Source organism: Pelophylax lessonae (assembly GCF_965119305.1).
Source record: "Pelophylax lessonae genome assembly, chromosome: 1".
NCBI classification, from domain to species: domain Eukaryota; kingdom Metazoa; phylum Chordata; class Amphibia; order Anura; family Ranidae; genus Pelophylax; species Pelophylax lessonae.
The window spans coordinates 880,996,242-881,020,159 of record NC_138768.1 but is presented as its reverse complement, the minus strand read 5'-3'; the positions used below and the strand labels follow the sequence as shown (position 1 = coordinate 881,020,159).

Here is a 23,918-nt window from a genome sequence, read left to right as displayed (position 1 = left end):
GTACAGGAAGAAGAAACTGAGAAACTGTAGGGAGAGACTGCAGGAACTGGAAGGAGAGACAGCAGGAACTGGGAGGAGAGACTGTAGGAACAGGAAAAAGAAACTGCAGGAACAGGAAGAAGAAACTGAGAGACTGCAGGAACTGGAAGGAGAGACAGCAGGAACTGGGAGGAGAGACTGTAGGAACAGGAAAAAGAAACTGCAGGAACCGGAAGAAGAAACTACAGAATCTGGGAGGAGAAACTGCAGGAACTGGGAGGATAGATTGCAGGAACAGGAAGAAGAAACTGCAGGAACTAGAAGAAGAAACTGCAGGAAATGGGATAAGAAACTGCAGGAAATGGGATAAGAAATTGCAGGAAATGGGGGAAGAAACTGCAGGAAAGGGGGGAAGAAACTGTAGGAACTGGGGGAAGAAACTGTAGGAACTAGGAGGAGAGCCTAAAGAAACAGGAATATGAAACTGCAGAAACTGAGAGGAGAGACTGCAGGAACTGGGAGGAGAGAGTGCAGCAACAGGAGGAAGAAACCACAGGAACTGGAAGAAGAAACTGCAGAAACTGGAGAGGAGAGACTGCAGGAACTAGGAGGAGAGATTGCATGAACAGGAAGAAGAAACTGCAGGAACTAGGGAAAGAAACTGCAGGAACCGGGAGGAGTGACTGCATGAAGAAGAAGAATCGGCAGGAGCTAGGAAGAGAGACTGCAGGAACTGGGAGGAGAGAAGAAACTGCAGGTAATGGGGGAAGAAACTGCAGAAAATTGGGGAAGAAACTGTAGGAACTGAGGGAAGAAACTTTAGGAACTTGGACTGCGGGAATTGAGGGAAGAGACTGTAGGAACAGGAAGATGCAAATGCAGAAACTGTGAGGAGAGACTGCAGGAAATGGGAGGAGAGATTTAAGGAACAGGAAGAAGAAACTGCAAGAACTGGGGGGAGAGATTGCAGGAATTGGGAGGAATTGGGGAAAGAGACTGCAGGAACTGGGAGGAGAGACTGCAGAAACTGGGAGTAGAGACTTCAGGAATTGGAAGGAGAGACTGCAAGAACTTGGGCAAGAGACTGCAGGAACTGGCAGGAGAGACTGCAGGAATTGGGAGGAGAGAAAGAAAAAGTGGAAAAGGACAAATGCAGGTGGGCATTACATGGTGGACTATCTGTATTTAAATTGACTTCACATCAATAAATGTTTATACAAATATACATAAATGGTTTATAGATACATAGAGAAATTGTTAAAAAAGGGCAAAAATAAGCCCACGAGCATATAAAATATAAAATCATATACAGAGAGCAATCAGACATGGTGTGAGGTGTACCAAATGGAGCTTGCCTACATGTTTTACAGTACAGGCCACTTCTTCAGGGCTTCTTACTCCGTGTCTAGCTCTACAAATCTAATATACATATACAAAACAAACATAATCAATATACTCATCATAAATACATATCTACAAAAAAAGAAAATAAACATTGCCCTATCCCATAACATGGAGGGGGACAGACAAACCAACAAACAACACAAATCAAAATAAACTATTGGAGTTCATACTCACACATGAGTTCATGTTCGACCATTCTTACTACCTCCAGGTACAGGGGGTGGCTATGGGTACTACCTGTGTCCCCTCTTATGCTAACTTGTACCTGTGGCAGAGGTGGGAGCAGTCAATCTGTGGATCTGAGGAGTTGTCGAGTTACCTTTGCCATGTTTCTTTATGACAAAGGTATGTCGACGACATTCAGATTTTCTGGATGGGATATGAGGACATGCTAACCAACTTTGTGGATAGGCTCAACATTAATGATTTTAATTTGTTGTTTAATGTTGACTTCCAACACATTACCTTTTTTTGCATCTGACGGTCATCAAACACCCCAATGGCTCTATTGCCACACATCTATATAGAAAGACCACAGCAGGGAATTCCCTGCTGCATGCAGAAAGTGCTCATACTAGACATTTGATTAAAGGGAAACCCATGGGTCAGGACCTATGTGTCCGAAGGAATTGCACTAGCGATAAGGATTTTAAAATACAGGCAGATACATTGAGGGAGAGGTTCCTTAAGAGAGGATATAGCCGCAAAGTCCCCTAATACTGGCATACAAAAAAGCACTAGAGAGCCCACGTGAGCTTCAATTGTTCCAAGGTGAACATCAACAACGTCTGATGATACCAAAATAAACAACGTCTGAATATACCAAAATCAGGCCTATAAAATTTAACAAACAGAATGATGATATTAGGGTGATTTTGCAGAAGCACTGGCATTTGCTTACGCAGGATAGCACTATCAAACACTTTGTGCATCCCAGCCAATAGATCACTTTCAAGAAGAATCGTTCATTAAGGGATAGTTTTATGTCCAGTCATTTTGATATCATGGTTTAGATGCATGCGGAACACGCCCCATGGGCACGTTCCAATGTAGACATTGCGATTACTGTCGCTTTATACATACTTCCGAAGACGTCACATCTCTGACGAAACGCGTCAAGTTGGTACGCACGTTGCCTCATTCTGAGCAGTACTGCTGAACCGCACGCCGAGATCCTACTTCCAGGTAAGGCGCACCTCGCGGTTGATTACACAGCAGCGTCCTGTTACACCAGCCGCGAGGCTGAATAGGAGTTCAGAAGTGGCTGGAGCGAGGACTCAGCCAGCATTGCTCTAGCAACCTTTTTCATTATATTTGGGCACACGTTTTTGCCGTGACACTTAGTGTTTGGTGCTTTGGAATGAATAGTTTTGTTACCACTGCAGTGTTTTTTATGGATGTTTTTCATGGAAGTTTTTATCTACACTGATGTTCGTGTGAGGTGTATAAATAAAGGGTGTTAACCTTCTACACGATGAGGAGCTTCTTCTTTTTTCTTTAGTTCTGAGTAAATAACAGCACCCCAAGGATTCCATCCATCCACAAAGTTGGAGTAGGATACAAGCGCAGATTGATTCCTGCTGGCATACGCCACAGGAATCCACGCCATCTGGTAAGTGAGCTACCTTACCAACTAGCACTTTGCGGTGAAGCGGAGGGTCGCTGAAGTCACTATACCAGTATCATTTGCACTTAAAAGACTTTTATAGCACTATTGCACTTTCCTTCCTTTTTTTAGCAGCATCACGGACTGTTACTGAAGCAATTCACTATCACATTTGCATATTATTGTTTATTGCACTTTATATTCAGCAGCACTATGGACTTTCATTGATGTTATTATATTTAAATGTTTCATTATTGGCACTATTAATGTATATATATATATGCACTATTTGATATTTTGATGTTTTGATGTAAGTGAGATAGTAATATTTCACAATCACTATAGCACTTTAAATTGAAAATCACTATAGCACTTTATTAAGTCCTCACAGTTACCTAAAGGTTAGCGCAGTATCCTCTTTATTTTTTACTATATTTCAAGGGACCCTTTGGTAATAGGATCAGTTACCATCAGGCATAATTTACCTACTGAAAGGCGGTTGTGATGCCTTCTATGTAGGCAAAACCAAACGTATATTTTGGCAACAAATCAAGGAACATGTCGATGACATTCGGGATGGCATCCCTGAAAGCCCAATTGCAAGGCATGTCAGGGATTGCCACATGTGTACCTTAGACACCATTCAATTAATAGCTATAGATAGGATATATCTTAATCCTCGTGGTGGTAACTTTAATAATTCCATCCTACGTACGGAATCAAGGTGGATTTTTACTCTGAGAACCAACCATCCCCCCTGGCCTGAATGGGTTCATTATCTATACCTACTTTTTAGAGGCCTGATCTTACATCTACATTCCTCTGTGCTCTTTGGATTGCATTTTTAGGATACCATAACCAGTCAACACATGATATATACATAGATTGTACGCTATTTGAGATGGAGTCCCTTTTCCTTTTTTTGGTTATTCTTGATTCATTAGGTTGGTGTTTCCCTGGTATTGGGCTGTTTAAGCATTTTAATGAGATCCCTACTTTTTACTATATTACCCGTTTCTTGCTTTTTTTTTTTTTTTTGTATTTATAAAGTTTATTAGATACAACCAGATACAGGCAATGCACATATTATGCAAGAAAAAAGAACCTCGGTAAGAGTTTGACATCATCACATATATAAATCAACTCTCCCCTTAAATACCGCAAAAAAGAAAATGCCCTCTCTGGTATGCAACTTTTTTTTTTTTTTCAAGTAGACAGAAAAGTCTACCATTAAGAACAAATAATAAAGAAAGAAAGAAAGAAAGAAAGAAAGAAAGAAAGAGAAAAAAAAAAAAAAAGAAAGAGAAAAAAAAAGGGGGGGGGGAATAAAATGTATTCCCAAACTATGTTTAACTCTACCGTCAGACCACATACTATTTTAGACATAACTGCCCACTCATTTAATCATTGTGCCATAAGGCTTACCCCTTCTCCCGAGGTAATATATATATCCCACATCTTCCATTTTTCCGCATTTCCATCTCCTCTATGCTGGGAGGACGCGATCAGATTTTCCATCCTATTAATCTCCTCCACCCTCTTGAGCCATTGAGCAATCTGGGGAGGAGTCGTCTTTTTCCACATAGATGGTATACATGCCCGGGCGGCATTCAAAAGAGGGCAGAGCATAGATTTTTTAAAGGCCCCAAGTGGAGCATCTACCACTTAAAGCAAAAAAAAAAGCTGGATCGTCTGGGATCTTCAATTCCGTGAATTCCTGCTTTTCTAATTGGGATTAGAGACTGCAGGAATTGGGAGGAGAGACTGCAGGAACTGGGGGAAGAGACTACAGGAACTGGAAGAGGAAACTGTAAGAACTAGGGGAGGAAACTGAGGATACTGGGGTAAAGAAGGAATAGAGTGTAAGAACTTGGAGGGGAGACAACTAGGAAGAGAGCTTGAAGGAACTGGGAAGAAAGATTTCAGGTACTGGAGGGAGAGAATATAGATAATAGGAGGAAAGACTGTGGGAACTAGGAGGGGAGACTGCAGTAGTAGGGGGAATGGGGGAAGAGAATGTAGGAACTTCGAGGATAAACTATGAGAATGGGCGGACTGCAGGAGATTGTGGGAACTGGGGAAGGTGAGTGTTGAAACTGTGGGGAGAGACTCTAGGAACAGGAAAAAAAGACTGGGAATTGGGAGGGGAGACTGCAAGAAGACTGGAAGAAGAGACTCCAGGAACTGGGAGGAGACACCAGGAACCGGGAGGAGATACTGCAGGAAGTAGGAGAATTGATTGAAGGCATTGAACTGAGATATGTGTTGTGTCCCATTTATATCCAATATCTATCACTCATTTCATTTTGCTCCATTCAATTATATGACACATTTGCTAGTTACCACTTCGACTATACGTACCGTCTATTCCCCCTTCTTCCAACTTTTATCTAATGCTCGGTCACCCACAGGCAGATTCTTCTTTGGGATTAATTTCTTGAACCCCGTATATAATGTATTAAAGATAGAATTCTGTGAGATTATATATTGTTTCTTTCTTCCTAGTCAATTCATGTTAGATACTTATCCCAATTTTATATATATATTTTCAGACTGCCTCGGTTTTTAACGATCGTTGACCTATACTTTTTGGATTAATCTCCTAAGAGCCTCTCTTGTTGGTTCGTTTATCATTATAAATCCTACTTGGGTCCTCCCTTTCCCGCTGCCCCCATGTGCGCGGGGTGCAATCCATGCTTCAGCCCCGGGTCAGGCGTTCTCCTGGAGCGGCCCCTGTTTTGCCTGCACCGGACTGGTTTGCTTATGGATCGATGACACTAGTCAAAGGTAGTGTCCATCCCCTTACTTTTTCTATTCCATATCCTACATCTATACCAAAACCTTATCCATATTTTCATTTTCAGAAACCAATTCTCTTATGCTCCTGATGAGTGGACAGAGGTCCACGAAACGCGTCGAGCCGACAAATTATTTACATAATCCCATTTACACCTGGTCCAACAAACTTATAATCATTCAAGATACTCCATGAAAACTTATTTAACTTCACGATAATGTGTTTTTTAATGAGATATACATCCTTATATCAAGCTGTTTTCGATCTTTAATATGAATATGTATGGTTTTATTGCTAATCTATATACATTCATGTATGTCTCTCCATGTATATGTTCTGTATGTATAATCTGTATTATTATTTTAATATATCGTGCCAGATTAGAATAGTCAAATGTTTGATTGTGTGTTAACCCCTTAGGGGTCCCCATGGTTTGGGTCATATAAAGTTTTTTTATATTTTAAAGTTGTTTACTTGTAAAGAAAAAAAAGAATATTTCCACAATAAATATGTTTTATTATTGTGATTTTGGACATGATATATTTTCTTTGTTTTGAACATAATCTGCATCTATTATGACTTAATAGTATGATTTACAGAGTCATATATGTTACATTAATCCAACTTATGCATTGTCAGTCCTTCACGGATCCCTGATCTGGGATCCGCACCAGGACATGCTTATTACACCATCTAGTAGATACATATGTCTAGCTATACTCATTTAAAGTCCCACATTCCTCATTTTCCTTTAACTATATGTTACTAGGGATGGAGTTAGCTAGACAATTATACTTCCATGGCAGATCACTTTCCCTTGTTTGCCATTGAACTGAGATACTGAAGGACCATGGGGAAGAGACTGCAGGAACTGGGAAATGAGACTGTAGGAACTGTGGGAAAGAGTTCATAACTGGGGGAAAAAGACTGCAAGAACCTTGATGGGAGCAGGGCCACCTTTAATATTGATTGGACCCTGGGAAAACATTTTCTTGGACCCTCCCGAATCCACTTTTCAACTATTTGCAGGAAGTGAGGGCTTAAGGGGCAGCTGCTTTGGGCCCCACAACAATAACTGGGCCTGGGGCAGCTTCCCTGTTTGCCCTTTGTTAAAGATGGCCCTGACTGGGAGGAGAGACTGCGAGAATTGGAAAGAGAGACTGCAGGAACTGGGGGAAGAGACTACAGGAACTTGAAGAATAAACTGTAAGAACTGGGGGGAGAAAATTGAGGATACTGGGGTAAAGGAGGAAGAGAGTGTAAGAACTTGGAGGGGAGACAACTAGGAAGAGAGCTTGAAGGAACTGGGAAGAAAGATTGCAGGAACTAGAGGGAGAGAATAAGAGAATATAGGTACCAGGAGGAAAGACTGTGGGAACTGGGAGGGGAGACTTCAGAAGTAGGGGGAATGGGGGAAGAGAATGTAGGAGACTGCAAGAAGACTGGAAGAAGAGGCTCCAGGAACTGGGAGGAGACTCCAGGAACTGGGAGAAGATACTGCAGAAAGTAGGAGGAATGACTGAAGGAATTGAACTGAGATACTGAAGAATTGAGAAATGAGACTGTGAGAAACTGTGGGAAAGAGTTCATAACTGGGGGAGAAAGGCTGCAGGAACCCTGATGGGAGCGGGGCCATCTTTAATATTGATTGGACCCTGGGCAAACATTTTCTTGGACTATCCTGAAATCCACTTAAAAACTATTTGCAGACAGTGTGGGCTCAAGGGGCAGCTGATTTGGGCCCCACAACAATAACTGGGCCTGGGGCAGCTTCCCCTTTTGCCCTTTGTTAAAGACAGCCCTGACTGGGAAATGGGGGAAGAGACTACAGGAACTGGAAGAAGAACCTGTAAGAACTGAGGGAGGAAACTGAGGATACTGGGGTTAAGAAGTAAGAGCGTGTAAGAATTTGGAGGGGAGACAACTAGGAAGAGAGCTTGAAGGAACTGGGAAGAAATATTGCAGGAAGTAGAGGGAGAGAATATAGGTATCAGGAGGAAAGACTGTGGGAACTGGGAGGGGAGACTGCAGTAGTAGGCGGAATGGGGGAAGAGAATGTAGGAACATTCGAGGAGAAACTATGAGAACTGGGGGAGGGGAACTGAGTGGAAAGACTGTTGGAAATGGGTAAGGTGAGTGTGGAAACTGTGGGGAGAGACTCTAGGAACAGGATAAAAAGAATGTGGGAACTGGGAGGGCAGACTGCAAGAGGACTGGAAGAAGAGACTCCCGGAACTGGGAGGAGACTCCAGGAACTGGGAGGAGATACTGCAGGAAGTAGGAGGAATGACTGAAGGAATTGAACTGAGATACTGAAGGAACTTGAGGAAGAGACTGCAGGAACTGGGAAATGAGACTGTGGGAAACTGTGGGAAAGAATTCATAACTGGGGGAGAAAGACTGCAGGAACCCTGATAGGAGCAGGGCCATCTGTAATATTGATTCGACCCTGGGCAAACATTTTCTTGGACCCTCCCGAATCCACCTATCAACTCTTTGCAGGCAGTGTAGGCTCAAGGGGCAGATGCTTTGGGCCCCACAACAATAACTGGGCCTGGGGCAGCTTCCCCTTTTGCCCTTTGTTAAAGACAGCCCTGACTGGGAGGAGAGACTGCAGGAACTGGAGGAAAGGCTGTGGGAATTGGGAGAAGATGCTGCAGAAACTGTGGGAAAATAATTAGAGTGGACAATGAACATTGGGTGGAAAGACTGCAGAAAATGTGGAAAGATGTTTGATCTCTTAGGAAGACAGACTGTGGGAAATGGACAGTGAGGTGACCACTGGTGAGAAAATAACAGTATTAATCTAGTGCCCTGGGACAGCAGTACCCAGTATATGGAGCGCTGCAGTGACAGAAAAGCAGCACAGACGAAAAATGAATAAAAAACCCCAAGGGCAATGGCATTGAATAGCGCTTGCTGGTAGGAACAGGATATTGTATAAATGTAAAATCAATGATAAAAAGTAATTAAAAGCTAAAACCATAAATTATATAATATATAGACCCATAAATAAACACACAGTGTTAAATATATAAATAAATGACAAAGGTGTCATATAAGTGCATATATGTGCCAAATAAAGTCCATAAACAATTAACCTCTGAAGACGTCATACGCTCTGACGAAACGCGCGTCAGGTGGAACGCACGCCGTCAGCCCGGAAGTCTCGTGAAACGCAAATCCGGTAGTACCGCTCTCCACGCTACAGACATCAGATCAGCGGGCGCGGATATACTTAGTTTTACTTCTATTTTGCATCTGTTTTGATCAATAATTTCAATAAAGACCTTTTAAATGGTACTGCACAATTTGGAGCTTTTTATTTTTTCCCTAACTGGACTTGGAGGACCTTATCTGCCCAGGAAGGTGACTTCGGTTTATGGGGAACACAGACCAGCAGTAACCTTTTGACCGGGAAGGTCACAAAGCGCTATCGGTCTCTCTGCCGTAAGGTGATTGAGACCCATCACTTCTGGTGAGTTTACACCTTATCCTTTCCTGAAGTCACTTCTCACGATTGATCCCTGGACCATTGGAGGATCCTACACTGAGCACTTGCACTTTTCCTTTCACTCAAGTGGACTATTTGTCACCAAGTCACTTATTAATTGTTTATGGACTTTATTTGGCACATGTATGCACTTATATGACACCTTTGTCATTTATTTACATATTTAACACTGTGTGTTTATTTATGGGTCTATATATTATATAATTTATGGTTTTAGCTTTTAAATTACTTTTTATCATTGATTTTACATTTATACAATATCCTGTTCCTACCAGCAAGCGCTATTCAATCCCATTGCCCTGGGGTTTTTTATTCATTTCCTTTATATTTTATAGCAGCTGCTAATTTTACCTTATTAATCTATACCATTATATAATTATTTATTGGTGAATTTATCTGCTTCATTTAGTTGTTCCTAGGTGCGAAGAATATATTCTTTTGAATATATATATTTTAACAGACCAAAAATGCTGAAAATGGATTTGGGACTTAGAGGTACCCTGGGGCAGGGGGAGATAAATGTGCTTAAAGTGGTTCTAAGGTATCAAGGTCTTTTACCTTAATGCAGTCTATGTATTAAGGTAGAAAAACCTCCTGGGTGCAGATCTCCCACTTCAGCCCTCCCTTATACTTACCTGAGCCCCATCTCAATCCAGCGATGTGCACAAGAGCAGCAGCTTATCCAGGACTCTCTCTCCTCATTTGCTCACATAGCAGACAAAGCCATTGACTCCTGCTCCTGTCAATCACAGCCAGAGACCCAAGAGAGAGTGGGGTGGGGCCAAGCCTCGCTCCATGAATGGACACACAGAGCGTGGCTCTGGAGCGAGCCTGCTTGAGTGTCCACATAGCAAGAGGCTTGCTATTGGGGGGGGCACTTGGCAAGGGGGGGAGGAGCCAGGATCGCAGGCAGGGGACCCAAAAAGAAGTAAATCAGGGCTGCTCTGTACAATAAGCAGGTAAGTATGATGTGTGTTGGGAACCTGGACATTGCTCATGGTGGTGGGAGCATTGCAGAATACAGAAGATCTCTAGAGGGGGCGCTAAAGAGTCAGATTGTGTGCTAGCAGGAGTATCCGCTGAGCTCCCTGGAAGGAGCAGAAACTGAAATCCAAATCTACAATACATGATACTGTAATGTTCTGGTACCTTTGGTACCCTAATTCCACTTTTCCTAAGTGTATGCGCCCCACCATTCTCTTTTGGTAAGGTGCGCATACACCTTTAAGACCGATGCTGTCATCACTGAGCGCCGCTGGAGCGGCTATTTCAACCTCCGGCGGTCTCACTCACATGTTCGTTCAACGCCGCATAATCTGCCTTGAAGGTCTCATGCTTGCAAGCATACCTCGCTATCAGAACCACGCTGCTGATCCCTGTATCCCGTTACCGGATCATCCGCTCTTGCCGAACCTCTCCTCTACTACATTGCTACTAGTGATAAGTACCCCACAGGGGAAACCTCTATAACCTTCATACTAAAGCTTACACTATCTAGCTCTGCATACTAAGGACTATTACTTCATCTGCATTAACTAAGATTGCTAGCTCTTGAGCCTAATACCATCTGCTCTTGCACTGGGTTGGTCTATCCTGTATGTTCACCTGCTACTCTATCATCTGCTACCATACATGATTGCTAAACCTATCTGCATCCCATCTGCTACTATCTTACTTTCAAGAACATTCCTTTCAAGTGTCTGTCATCTACCATCTCTACCCAACCTGTCTCTTCAGCCTATCATCACTATATTACTATACATATAAGTCACTCTAGGAACATCTTATTGAGTGTGTGTATTTACTTGCTGAATTGAGACTATCCACACATGATGAGTCTTGGGAGTTGGGATTGGTGTCTCAGCGTTTCTCTACATGACTACTGAAGTGGAATATTTCTGCAGCTGTAAATCCACATTATACATAAAACGCAGGAGCGTTACAGATTGAACGAACCTCAAATGGATTCAGCAGAAATAACCACTCCTAGTCACTACTAACGGGTCTCATATGGAGACCACTACCTTCGATCTAATACCTTCACCCCACTTTCCCATTGTTTTGGGACTTCCCTGGTTACACACACATCAACCAACCATAGATTGGAAGGAACGGACCCTGGCCTTCCTCTCTTGCTATTGCGTGGGTACGTGTAACCTCCCGTCTTCCGGGAAGATCCTGTCTGTGGTGACAGATGAGATTGCACCACTATGTTATCAGGATCTCTCTGAGGTTTTTCTTGAGAAAAATGCTCAAGCACTACCTCCCTATCGAGACTATGATTGTAGTATTGATCTACTCCCAAATAGCAAATTGCCGTTCGGTCATGTTTATCCTCTTTCACAGGATGAACTTTCCCATCTCAAAGAATATTTGGATGAGAATTTGAAAAAAGGTTTTATTAGACCTTCCACTTCTTCCACAGCAGCAGGACTCTTTTTTGTCCGCAATAAGGACTCAAGTCTCAGGCCTATCATCGACTATAGGCAATTGAATGCTATTACAATAAAAGATCGCTATCCTCTACCGCTTATCCCTGAGCTCATTGAGCAGGTGCGTGGAGCTACCTATTTTTCAAAATTGGACCTGAAAGGGGCATACAATCTCATTCGAATCCGTGATGGACACGAGTGGAAGACTGCATTCAGAACCAGATACGGATTGTTCGAATATCTTGTGATGCCATTCGGGCTATGCAACGCCCCTGCAGCCTTTCAACGATTTATAAACGATATTTTCAGAGACTTACTAGATGTCTGTGTTGTGGTATATCTGGACGATATACTTATATATTCACGATCCTTGTCTGAACACACAAGACATGTAAGACTAGTATTATCGAGATTGCTTGCACACAACCTATACGTGAAACTGAAAAAATGCTTGTTTCATAAAGAAGAGGTACTGTTTCTAGGCTACATCATATCCAAAACAGGAATCAAGATGGACATGAGTAAGATATCCTGCATTCAGGATTGGCCTACACCAACCACCCGCAAGGCGCTACAGCGATTCCTTGGATTTTCTAATTTCTACAGGAAATTCATCAGGAACTTCTCTGCCATTGTGAGACCCCTCACACAGCTCACTAGCATTAAGAGACCATTCAAATGGTCAGATGAAGCAAATAAAGCTTTTCACCGGTTAAAGACAAGGTTTACTTCTGCTCTCATACTACGCCATCCAGACCCATCCCTCCAATACATTCTGGAAGTAGATGCGTCAAACATGGCAGTAGGAGCAATACTCTCCCAACGACCAACTAACACTTCACCACTCCATCCAGTCGCCTTCTTTTCTAAATCCTTAAGCAGTCCAGAGGTAAATTACCCCGTGGGTGAAAAGGAACTGCTTGCTATAAAATTGGCTCTGGAGAATTGGCGACATCTACTCGAAGGCACCCAATTACCAATACTTATATACACGGACCATAAAAATCTTCAATATCTTCAGACTAACAAAACTCTCTCTCACCGACAGGTACGATGGTCACTATTCTTTCTAAGGTTTAACTTCCTAGTGACCTACACACCTGCAGATAAGAACAAAAAGGCGGATGCACTATCACGACTAACTGAAGAAAACTACTTTGAAATCCCTTCCGTTCCTATAATACCTCACAAGCGTATTATTGGAGTTGTCCGTTCTTTGAAGGAAGAGGTTTTGCATGGTATAAGTTTGGATTCACCCCCACCACAACTAAATACTGATGCAGAAGGCTTCCTCTACTACAACGACAAACTTTACATACCACCTACCCTACGCACCAAGATCTTGGAATTATCGCATGATGTGCCTATGGCAGGACATATGGGTATGACAAAGACTCTTAATCTGATTACCAGACAATTCTGGTGGCCTGACATGAAAACATCTATACAAAAATTCGTCTCTTCATGCAATGTCTGTGCCAGGTCCAAAATTGACACTACGAGACCATCCGGTCTACTATGCAGTATACTAATACCCCAAACTCCATGGGAAGTTGTGTCCTTGGACTTTATAGTAGAACTACCTCCTTCCAAAGGATTTAATACCATCTTGGTGTCAGTGGACCATCTGACAAAGATGGCACATTTCACTGCTATTCGCAGACTACCTTCGTCCAAACAAACGGCAGAACTCCTGATGAAACATGTCTTTAAGTTACATGGTATCCCAAAAACTCTTCTGTCTGACTGTGGATCACAATTTATTTCCAAGTTCTGGCAAGAACTATGTCACATACTACGAAATGAGCGGAAGCTCACTTCTCCTTACCATCCGCAGACCAACGGACAGACTGAAAGAGTCAACCAATGCATCGAGCAGTATTTACGTTGTTACACTTCTTACCAACAGGATGATTGGGTGGATCTTCTCCCTCTGGCAGAATTTGCCTACAACAACGCAACCCACAGTACAACCAAGCAGAGTCCGTTCTACTTGAACTATGGGTTTCATCCCTCTATTCTTCCACCACGCATCCTTCCTTCAAATAACCCAGTAGCCTCAGACTATCTTACCCAAATAAAGGACTCTCTGGGTTTGCTTAATACTACCATTGCACACGCTCATAGTCAACAAAAGAAGTACTATGATCTTCGCAGAAGACCTTCTCCTCAGTATGCTATTGGGGACCTCGTTTGGCTCTCAACAAAAAATTTAAGACTGAAAATCCCTAGCAAAAAGCTTGGACCTCTCTTCTTGGGACCTTTCCCAATCAAGAAACTTATTGGAAAAGCTGCAGTACAGCTTACATTGCCAATAGACCTCAAAATACATCCCATTTTCCATGTGTCGCTACTGAAGCCCCATGTTCCTGACCAAGGAATAAGGCCTACTATCCCACTTCCTCCTCCTGTACAAGTTGAAGGTGGAGAAGAATATGAGATAAAAGAGATTCTGGATTCTCGTATCCACAGAAGAAAACTTCAATACTTAGTTCGATGGAAGAACTATGGGCCCCAAGACGACACCTGGCTAAACACCTCTGACATACATGCCCCTAGATTAATCCGCAACTTTCATGCGAAGTACCCAGACAAACCAGCTCCAGAGGCCTTCAGGAGCCGGCCTTAAGGGGGGGGTACTGTAATGTTCTGGTACCTTTGGTACCCTAATTCCACTTTTCCTAAGTGTATGCGCCCCACCATTCTCTTTTGGTAAGGTGCGCATACACCTTTAAGACCGATGCTGTCATCACTGAGCGCCGCTGGAGCGGCTATTTCAACCTCCGGCGGTCTCACTCACATGTTCGTTCAACGCCGCATAATCTGCCTTGAAGCTCTCATGCTTGCAAGCATACCTCGCTATCGGAACCACACTGCTGATCCCTGTATCCCGTTACCGGATCATCCGCTCTTGCCGAACCTCTCCTCTACTACATTGCTACTAGTGATAAGTACCCCACAGGGGAAACCTCTATAACCTTCATACTAAAGCTTACACTATCTAGCTCTGCATACTAAGGACTATTACTACATCTGCATTAACTAAGATTGCTAGCTCTTGAGCCTAATACCATCTGCTCTTGCACTGGGTTGGTTTATCCTGTATGTTCACCTGCTACTCTATCATCTGCTACCATACATGATTGCTAACCTATCTGCATCCCATCTGCTACTATCTTACTTTCAAGAACATTTCCTTTCAAGTGTCTGTCATCTACCATCTCTACCCAACCTGTCTCTTCAGCCTATCATCACTATATTACTATACATACAAGTCACTCTAGGAACATCTTATTGAGTGTGTGTATTTACTTGCTGAATTGAGACTATCCACACATGATGAGTCTTGGGAGTTGGGATTGGTGTCTCAGCGTTTCTCTACATGACTACTGAAGTGGAATATTTCTGCAGCTGTAAATCCACATTATACATAAAACGCAGGAGCGTTACAGATACAAGCTAGGATGGATCAATAAACCAACAGACTGTATGTGAGACATTCTGAGAGTCCAGCATTATCCCCCATGATCAGCCAATGATATAATTTCCTGCACCCAATACACCAAATACAATGCTTACCTGATCACTAGCGCCCCCTACTTCAAGATTTCCTGGTGAAAAAAAAGACAATGTGGCTGTTATTGTGACTAAGGGGCAAACAAAGTAAGCAACGCTAAATTACTGAGTCATGTGCACAGTGTTGGAACCCAAACTAATCGCCATTATTTTGCCAATTGCTTGTCATAGTGGATGTTACAGACAGTTCAGTTAGAAACCTTCTTAAACTATTTCTGCTTAACCACTTAAGCCCCGGAAGATTTTACCCCCTTCCTGACCAGGGCCTATTTTGCAATTCGGCACTGCGTGATTTTAACAGACAATTGCGCGGTCGTGCGATGCTGTACCCAAATGAAATTGATGTCCTTTTTTTCCCACAAACAGAGCTTTCTTTTGGTGGTATTTCATCACCTCTGCGATTTTTATTTTTTGTGCTATAAACAAAAAAAGAGCGATCATTTTGAAAAAAATAACAATATTTTTCAAATTTTTTTATATGAAATTCCCCCCCAAAAAATTAAAAATCTAAATTTTTTAACATTTTAGGCCAATTTGTTTTCTGCTACATATGTTTGGTAAAAAAAAAAATCACAAAAAGCGTATTTTGATTGGTTTGCGCAAAAGTTATTGCGTTTACTAACTAAGGGAAAGATTTTTGTCATTTTTATTGTTTTTTTTTTTTTTTAACGAGTAATGGCGGCGATCTGCGATTTTTTTTTCGGCACTGCAACATTGCGGCGGACAAATCGGACCCTTGACTGACATTTTTGACAATTTTGGGGGTACCAGTGACATTACTGCAGTAATCAGTGCTATACATATGCACTGTTACTGTAAAAATGACACTGGGAGGGAAGGGGTTAACTTTATTGGTGAGGGAGGGGTTAATTGTGTCCCTAGGGGCGTGTTTCTAACTGTGATTGGATGTGGCTGTGTGTGTAACAGCACAGATCAAAGTTCCTACATAGCAGGACCGAGTGATCTGTGCTTTTACACAGGGGAGAATGACAGGCGGCTTTGTTTACACTAGCCGCCTGCCTTTCTCCCTCTCCACTCGACGATCGCGAGTGACCGGCGGACATCGGGACCGCCGGTCACACGCGCCGGCTTCTTCGGGTACGGGCGGGGGCGGGAGCGCGCCTCCAGCGGCGCGCGCTCGCCCCCTATTCGCTCCCAGGCTAGTGACGTACCGGTACGTCACTTTGCCTGGGAGGGGCTGACCGCCGCCGTATGTAGTCGGGCGGCGGTCGGCAAGTGGTTAATCTAGTTGCATAGGGAGTTGATGGTTTATTAACCACTTAAGCCCCGGAGGATTTGGCTGCTAAAGGACCAGGGGTTTTTTTGCGATTTTTTACTGCGTGACTTTAACGGACAATTGCGCGGTCGTGCGACGCTGTACCTAAACGAATTTGACGTCCTTTTTTTCCCACAAACAGAGCTTTCTTTTGGTGGTATTTGATCACCTGTGCGATTTTTTGATCACACGCTATAAACAAAAAAAGAGCGTAAATTTTGCAAAAATAACAATATTTTTCACATTTTTTTATATGAAATTCCCCAAAAAAAAAAGTAAAAATCAAAATTTTTTAACATTTTTCGGCCAATTTGTTTTATGCTACCTATGTTTGGTAAAAAAAAAAAATCGCAAAAAGCGTATTTTGATTGGTTTGCGCAAAAGTTATCGCGTTTACTAACAAAGGGAAAGATTTTTGTCATTTTTGGTGTTTTTTTTTTTAACGCGTAATGGCGGCGATCTGCGATTTTTTTTTCGGTACTGCGACATTGCGGCGGACAGAGCGGACCCTTGACTGACATTTTTGACACTTTTGGGGTTACCAGTGACATTACTGCAGTAATCAGCGCTATACATATGCACTGTTACTGCAAAAATGACACTGGCAGGGAAGGGGTTAACTTTATTGGACAGGGAGGGGTTAAGTGTGTCCTAGGGGCGTGATTCTAACTGTGTAGGGACATTCCTATTGGTGTAAAAGCAAAGATCCACCGTTCTACATAGTAGAACGGACAGATCTTCACTTTTACACAGGGAGAACTGACCGGCAGCTTGTTTACACAAGCTGCTCTGTCTTTCTCCCTTCACAGGAGCGATCGCAGTGTGACTGGCGGACATCGAGTCCGCCGGTCACACGCACTGACTTGCCTGTGAACGAGCCGCGGCGGGCGCGCGCCCGCCCGCGATAGGCTCGCAAGTCAGTGACAGGCGAGTGACGTACCGATACGTCACTCTGCCTGGCCGGGGCTGACCGCCGCAGTATATAGTCGTGCGGCGGTCGGCAACCGGTTAACAAAGTTCTGCCCTACTAAGCAGGAAACCCAACATGTCTATGTAATAAAGAAATATGGCTGCACCCATCTACATATATAATAAATACTGATTACAGAAACATAGTAAAGCAGATGGCATTTAGCAGGGACCTGATGTAAAGGTACATTGACTGATGTACAATGACCTGATTAGCCAATCAGAAACCATCTCTTAGCTGGAATGAAATGGTCATTGCCTTAGCTGGAACACATAGATGGGTGCATAGGTGTGCGCAGCCTATTGCATTAGGGTGTGCACCCCAAAGTTTAAATACACATGCATGTGTTTGCCTACATGTATATGGCCCCGATACATTACTCTCCCTGCTGGCAAAGTGAAATAGAAGTGTGTGGCACTTCTCTTATGGCAGAGCAGGTGCGAGGGAGATCTTTCTCATCTCCTCACTGGCAAACAGAGCGATAATGCTAATGTGCCCTAGGTGATTAGGGTGTGCCCAGGCACACCCGGCACACCCTGTGCGCACGCCTATGGATGGGGATCCCTCACTCCCTATAGGAAAGTATGACTGCCTAGAGATTAGAATGATGTTTTCCTTACGTTGATGCTTACGATTCTCCAACCAAAGAAAAAAAGAGCAGACCGCCAGAATGAACACCAAAGCCAGGCATGGGATGAGGATGTGTATTATACTGAAAGCAGAATGCCTGTTTAAAAGAGAATAAATAAATAAATAATTAAATATTATATAAATAAATATCCATAGCCCATTAAAAGAAAATAAAAAAAAACAGATTTGACTGCAATAATCACTTTCAACCTGGAGTGGTCCTCCCAAGTAACTCTGGGGGGTCCCCTGAATGTGCCTGTAAAGTAGTGCATCTGTACGATGTATGGAGCCTGCTGCAGCAATACTGACATTTCTAAAGGAAAAAATGTCATATACAAATATACATACAAATTTCAAATCGCATGTACTTGTCATATGGGGCAGAAAAATTGGGCCTTGGTTGTTGGTGGTGCCTGAACACCGTAACCCCTCACAGTTACCAATTAAGATACTCAAACTATCGCCCGATATGATGTAATGGTAATGGATAGCCATATAGATGAGCTGTGGTGCTTATAGATGTACGCAAGTGACCGATAAACAATACTCTCACTGATCTGATGTAATTGATAGCCCTGTAGATGAGAAATCTCTCTCCCTCCCTGCTAGGAATGTCTCACTGGCATTGCACTGTCTGACAAACTGCAAAGAAATGATTCTCTCCCTGCCTGAGACACGTTCCTCTCCCTCCCTACACTGCTAGGAATGTCTCTGCACTGTCTGACAAAATCCAAAAAAAAAAGCTACTCTCTCCCTGCCTCACACGCGCAGAGTTGTATAAAGTACTCAAAACCCATACTTGAGTAGAAGTGGAAGTGCTCGATCAAAAAGTAACTTGAGTAGAAGTACTAAAGTATTCAACATTTTTTGTACTTAAGTATTGCAAGTAGTTTTTTAAAAAAATGTTGCTACTCAAGTACTGAAAGTAAAAGTACAAGTACTGTGTTATGTAGTTATTAAAGAAAGAAGTCAAAAGTTTGAACATCATATTGTTTTTTATTATTTCAAATGCAGCTTTTATTTATACATACAGTAGCATTTATTTTCGTATGCGCTGATAATACACATGTTTTGAGCTTCATGAAACCTGCCATCTACTGTTCTGGCAGTGGTAATTTTTATAATAGTAACGAGTAACTATGCAGCACAAAAAAAAAAATATTGGAGTAGAAGTATTGAAATCATTGAAAAAATGTAGTGAAGTAAAAGTGGAAGTAGGAGAAAAAAATTGTACTCTAGGAAAGTACAGATACCACCTTTCCGTACTTAAGTACAGTAGTGAAGTAGTTCTACTTAGTTATTATACATCTCTGGACACGCGTCCCTCTCCCTGTCTCCTCGCCCACACAATGACACTACACGCTGCGGCTGCTTGCCCAGCCTTTATGTACTGTGGGGTGTGTACTTGGCCCCTAAGCCATGATTGGCTAAAGGCAGCTTAATCATGGGAGAGATCATTTGATTGGCCAAAGAATGAGGTCAGGGTGCATGCCTTGGCCAATCACATAACATGCTGCGCGTGCAGTGCATTATGGGTGGGCGCTCGAATTTCCCACGAAGAAGCATATTTGTTCATCATTCGACGAACGCTCGAACGACCGATGTTCCAGCCGAAACTTAGCTTCGACTGGAACTCGAAGCTCATCCCTAGTCAACAGTAAGGATTGTGATAGCATCAGGTTGGCTAGAAGACCCAAGAATGTTATATATATATATATAGATATATATATATATATATCTATATAGATATATATATATATATATATCTATCTATCTATCTATCTATCTATCTATCTATCTATCTATCTATCTATCTATATATATATATATATATCCATATATATTTCCAGAATGAGCAGTAAAGTAGCTCCATCTAGTGACTGGGATAAAATTATGCAACATGTTACTGCCCCAATAGGTTGTTGTTCCAGTTCCTGCAGCAGGGCTATCTTCCTTATTTGGAATTTAACCACTTGCCGACCGGTCACGTTGACTGTACTGCGGCAAAGGGGTGAGTTCCCGTCCAGCGACGTAGACCTACGTCGCTGGACTCCTGCCTTGTGGGTGGCATGCATGTGTGCCGCCGGAGGCTTGCTCCCGCTGTATTCAGTCACAGCGGGAGTCAGGCCAGGGGAGGAGCAGCGGCGATCGCCGCTGCTCTTCCCCGATCGTCGGGGAATTGAGTCTGGAGATCCGCCCACTTGTGTAAACAGAGCGGGCGGATCTCCTAAGTGACAGGCAGGGTCAGATTGCAGGGTTCAGCATAGCTCAACCTGCGATCTGTCCCTGTGTCACTCAGTCACCTCCCCCCACACGTCAGTAAGCACCAGGCATACATTAACCCCTCCCTCTCCAATAAAATTAACCCCTTCCCTGCCAGTGTCATTTTTATAGTAACAGTGCATATGTATAGCACTGATTACTGTAATAATGTCACTGGTCCCCCCAAAAGTGTCAAAAATGTCAGTCAAGGGTCCAATCTGCCTGCCGCAATGTCGCAGTCCCGCAAAAGAAAACGCAGATCGCCGCCATTACTCGTTAAAAAAAACCCACCAAAAATGACAGAAATCTTTCCCTTAGTTATAACTTTTGCGCAAACCAATCAAAATACGCTTATTGTGATTTTTCTTACCAAACATAGGTAGCAGAAAACAAATTGGCCAAACAAAAATTTTAAAAAAATTTTGATTTTTACATTTTTTTGGGGGGAATTTCATATAAAAAATGTGAAAAATATTGTTATTTTTGCAAAATGTACGCTCTTTTTTTTGTTTATAGTGCAAAAAGTAAAAATCGCACGGGTGATCAAATACCAGCAAAAGAAAGCTCTATTTGTGGGAAAAAAAGGACATAAATTTTGTTTGGGTACAGCGTTGCATGACCGCACAATTGTCAGTTAAATTCGCACAGCGCCGAATCGCAAAAAGTGGCCTGGACGTAAGACAGCAAAATCTTCCGGTGGTAAAGTGGTTAAGGGAGGCCAGAAACCAAGTTACCTAATTCAGGACTCTGTTCTACACAGATACAGAAAATAAATCTGGTGTCTATCAGGAAGATCTCTCACCCTCCTCTGCATTCTTTGTGTAGGTGCTTGCTTCGGGCAACTTCTGGGAGCCAAGTGGCCATCTCCTTGCTAGTTGCGGTGTGGAGAGGCTGTGCACCAAGGTTGGGGTCTTCTGTCTAACAATACAGCTAGGGATACAGGGCACCTAAGATGGGGCAGAGGACTATATGTACTTTGTCCCATCATAAACTAAAATATGTATAAACAGTTTGTAATAATGTTTCTTTACTGTATCCCTAATCAATAAAACAGCAAAGGCATTGTAATATACAGTACTTACTATACAGTAAACCCCCTCTCCATTGCGGGGGTTACGTTCCGGACCCAGCCGCGAAAAGTGAAAATCCGCGAAATAGAAAAACCCTATTAAAATGCATTGTAGGCATGTTGTTTTTTTTACTGTCAATGTACGTGTAAAGCATTTTAAGGTCTTTAAACACACTTTTAAAACAATAGAAATTCATTTAAACACATAAAAGATACTGAGAGACAGAGCAAGAGCTATGGAAAACACAAAAATATTTCATTTCATAATGATTTATATAGTAAAATAACATTACAAAAAAAAACGCAATATACCGGGACTGCAAAAACTGAACCGCAATGGAGCCGGGGTTTACTGTATATGTGGTAACAATTAGCACAATAGAGCCATAGTTATACTTGTAGCACCCTCCTATGTATAATTTTTGTAGTGGTGGCTGCCCAGAGCCAGTGAGGACATGGCTCGGTTTGGTGGGGGGTGAGTGTAGCACCCTCCTAGGTAGGTACTAGTAAGTGAGTATAGTTTTTGGCTCTGTCTGCCTATCAGAGGAGCTGCAGGTAAATTCTATATTGCTTTCTGCCTACCAGAGAGCAGGATCTGTGAGTTAGGTCTGCTTATGGTGCTCAGTGTGTGATTCATCTGGTCTAGGGGAGTGTTCCACACTGGTCCAATAGGGAGGCATATTAGACAGTGGAGAAAATCTGACCAATGAGTACACAGGCTTTGATACAGCCTCAGTGATTGGCACAGACTGGTTGTCTCTGTGCATTCTGGGGTGCTGTATAAAAGCCAGGTGCACATGTGCTCGGGGTCTTTGACTGGTAAGCAGAGTCTAGGATGGAGGGTGGCGGCTGCCTCCTCCTCTGCATTGGTGGCACGTGGTCACAGGCAGTCTGCCTGGTGAACCAGAAGGAAGGAGCTGAACCCAGAGGTCCAGGAGAGCTGACTAGAGGGGTTGAGAACCTGGAAAAACAGTATTGTGAGTACAGGGGATCGTGTCTGAGGGCCTGACCTGTGAGGGGGCCACCCCCTGAAGTAGAGTAGTCAGAGGATGGGTGTCAGCTGGTGGAATGAAAGGGGGTGCTAGGCGGGTACCCTGAAGATAGTTGCTCAATCAAGTCTTCATTACAGAGACTTTACCTTAAATTCATCTAATGGCAAGGTGAATCCGCAGCTTGGCTGTACCTTCAGATAGGAGTCCTCATCAACTGTGAATAGTTTAATTTCGGAGTATCCCACTCCTATCTCTATTTATAATAAAACAACTACAACCCCTAGACTGATCATTGACTTAGCCGGTGTTCTAAAATTTAGTCGGACCCATGAAAATTACGGACCCTCGTCACTTTCACTCACTTCCGGGGACGCTCCGTCACCACCAGCTGCTGCGAGCCCTGCTGCGAACCCCGGTGCGCATGCGCACAAGGCATTTTGAAGGTCCGATGAAATTCTAAGACGTACGAACAGCTGACTGAGATGAGGAGGGGCTGAGGTGGGACGCACACACCGCCGCGGGAAAATGTTACAACACCGCCGCGTCATCGAGCAAGGAACATGTGGCAGAGCGGACTTAGAGGAGGCGGGAAGGAAGTGAATACTCATACTAAATAGTAATGATAAAACATGTTTAGTATTTCTTATTTTTTTTTTTTATCATTACTATTTAGTATGAGTATTCACTTCCTTCCCGCCTCCTCTAAGTCCGCTCTGGTGTGGTGTGCGTCCCACCTCAGCCCCTCCTCCTCTCAGTCAGCTGTTCGTAAGTCTTAGAATTTTATCGGACCTTGAAAATGCCTTGTGCGCATGCGCACCTAGGCTCGCATCAGCTGGGTTATGACGTAGCGTCACCGGAAGTGACGAGGGTCCGGAATTTTCATGGGTCCGACTAAATTTTAGAACACCGGAAAGTAAAGTGTTACGTTTGTGCATGCAGTTGCTAACGGTAACCCAGAGGGACCCAGAAAGGTGAAGAATTCAGCAGTCCTCAAGGGGGCAGTGCTACGTACTGTATCTATGCAATTATTCCCTAATAAGTGGAATGTTACTGAAAATATAAAATATATTCAAAAATATCATCTGAGAGGCAAGAAAGCTTCCCACAGGTGTTCAGCATGGGCGGCTGCTGAATATTATTGCTACCAAGGAACCTGATGTTGGAAATTTTATTTTATTTTATTTTCTGCTATTGCTATGCATTGCATTCCCAATACAAATGTCCTCATCTATGCTGCCATCAAGTGGTAGATTATTGCCATAGCAATTTGTTTACTTAGCACTTGGTATGTTCCCTCTGTTCTCCCCTCCTGTTTTGTGCTACGTAGTACAATTCTAGTTATTCTCTCTTTGTCTTTTTCCAGGTTCTTTTTGATAGACTCTATTCTTCATAGCAGACACTAGGCTGGAAG

The 23,918-nt window shown here is 43.0% G+C and overlaps 1 protein-coding gene across 2 annotated transcripts in view; it reads right to left on the bottom strand.

Moving 5' to 3' along the window:
* The window catches only part of LOC309562040 (uncharacterized protein), a 172,081-nt gene that overhangs the window by 6,008 nt on the left and 142,155 nt on the right, over positions 1-23,918 (bottom strand). For both annotated transcript variants that reach the window (XM_082266141.1, XM_082266142.1), the window contains exon 2: positions 15,312-15,343. In XM_082266141.1, coding sequence (XP_082122267.1) covers positions 15,312-15,343 — 32 coding nt within the window. The remainder of the gene's footprint in view (positions 1-15,311; positions 15,344-23,918) is intronic.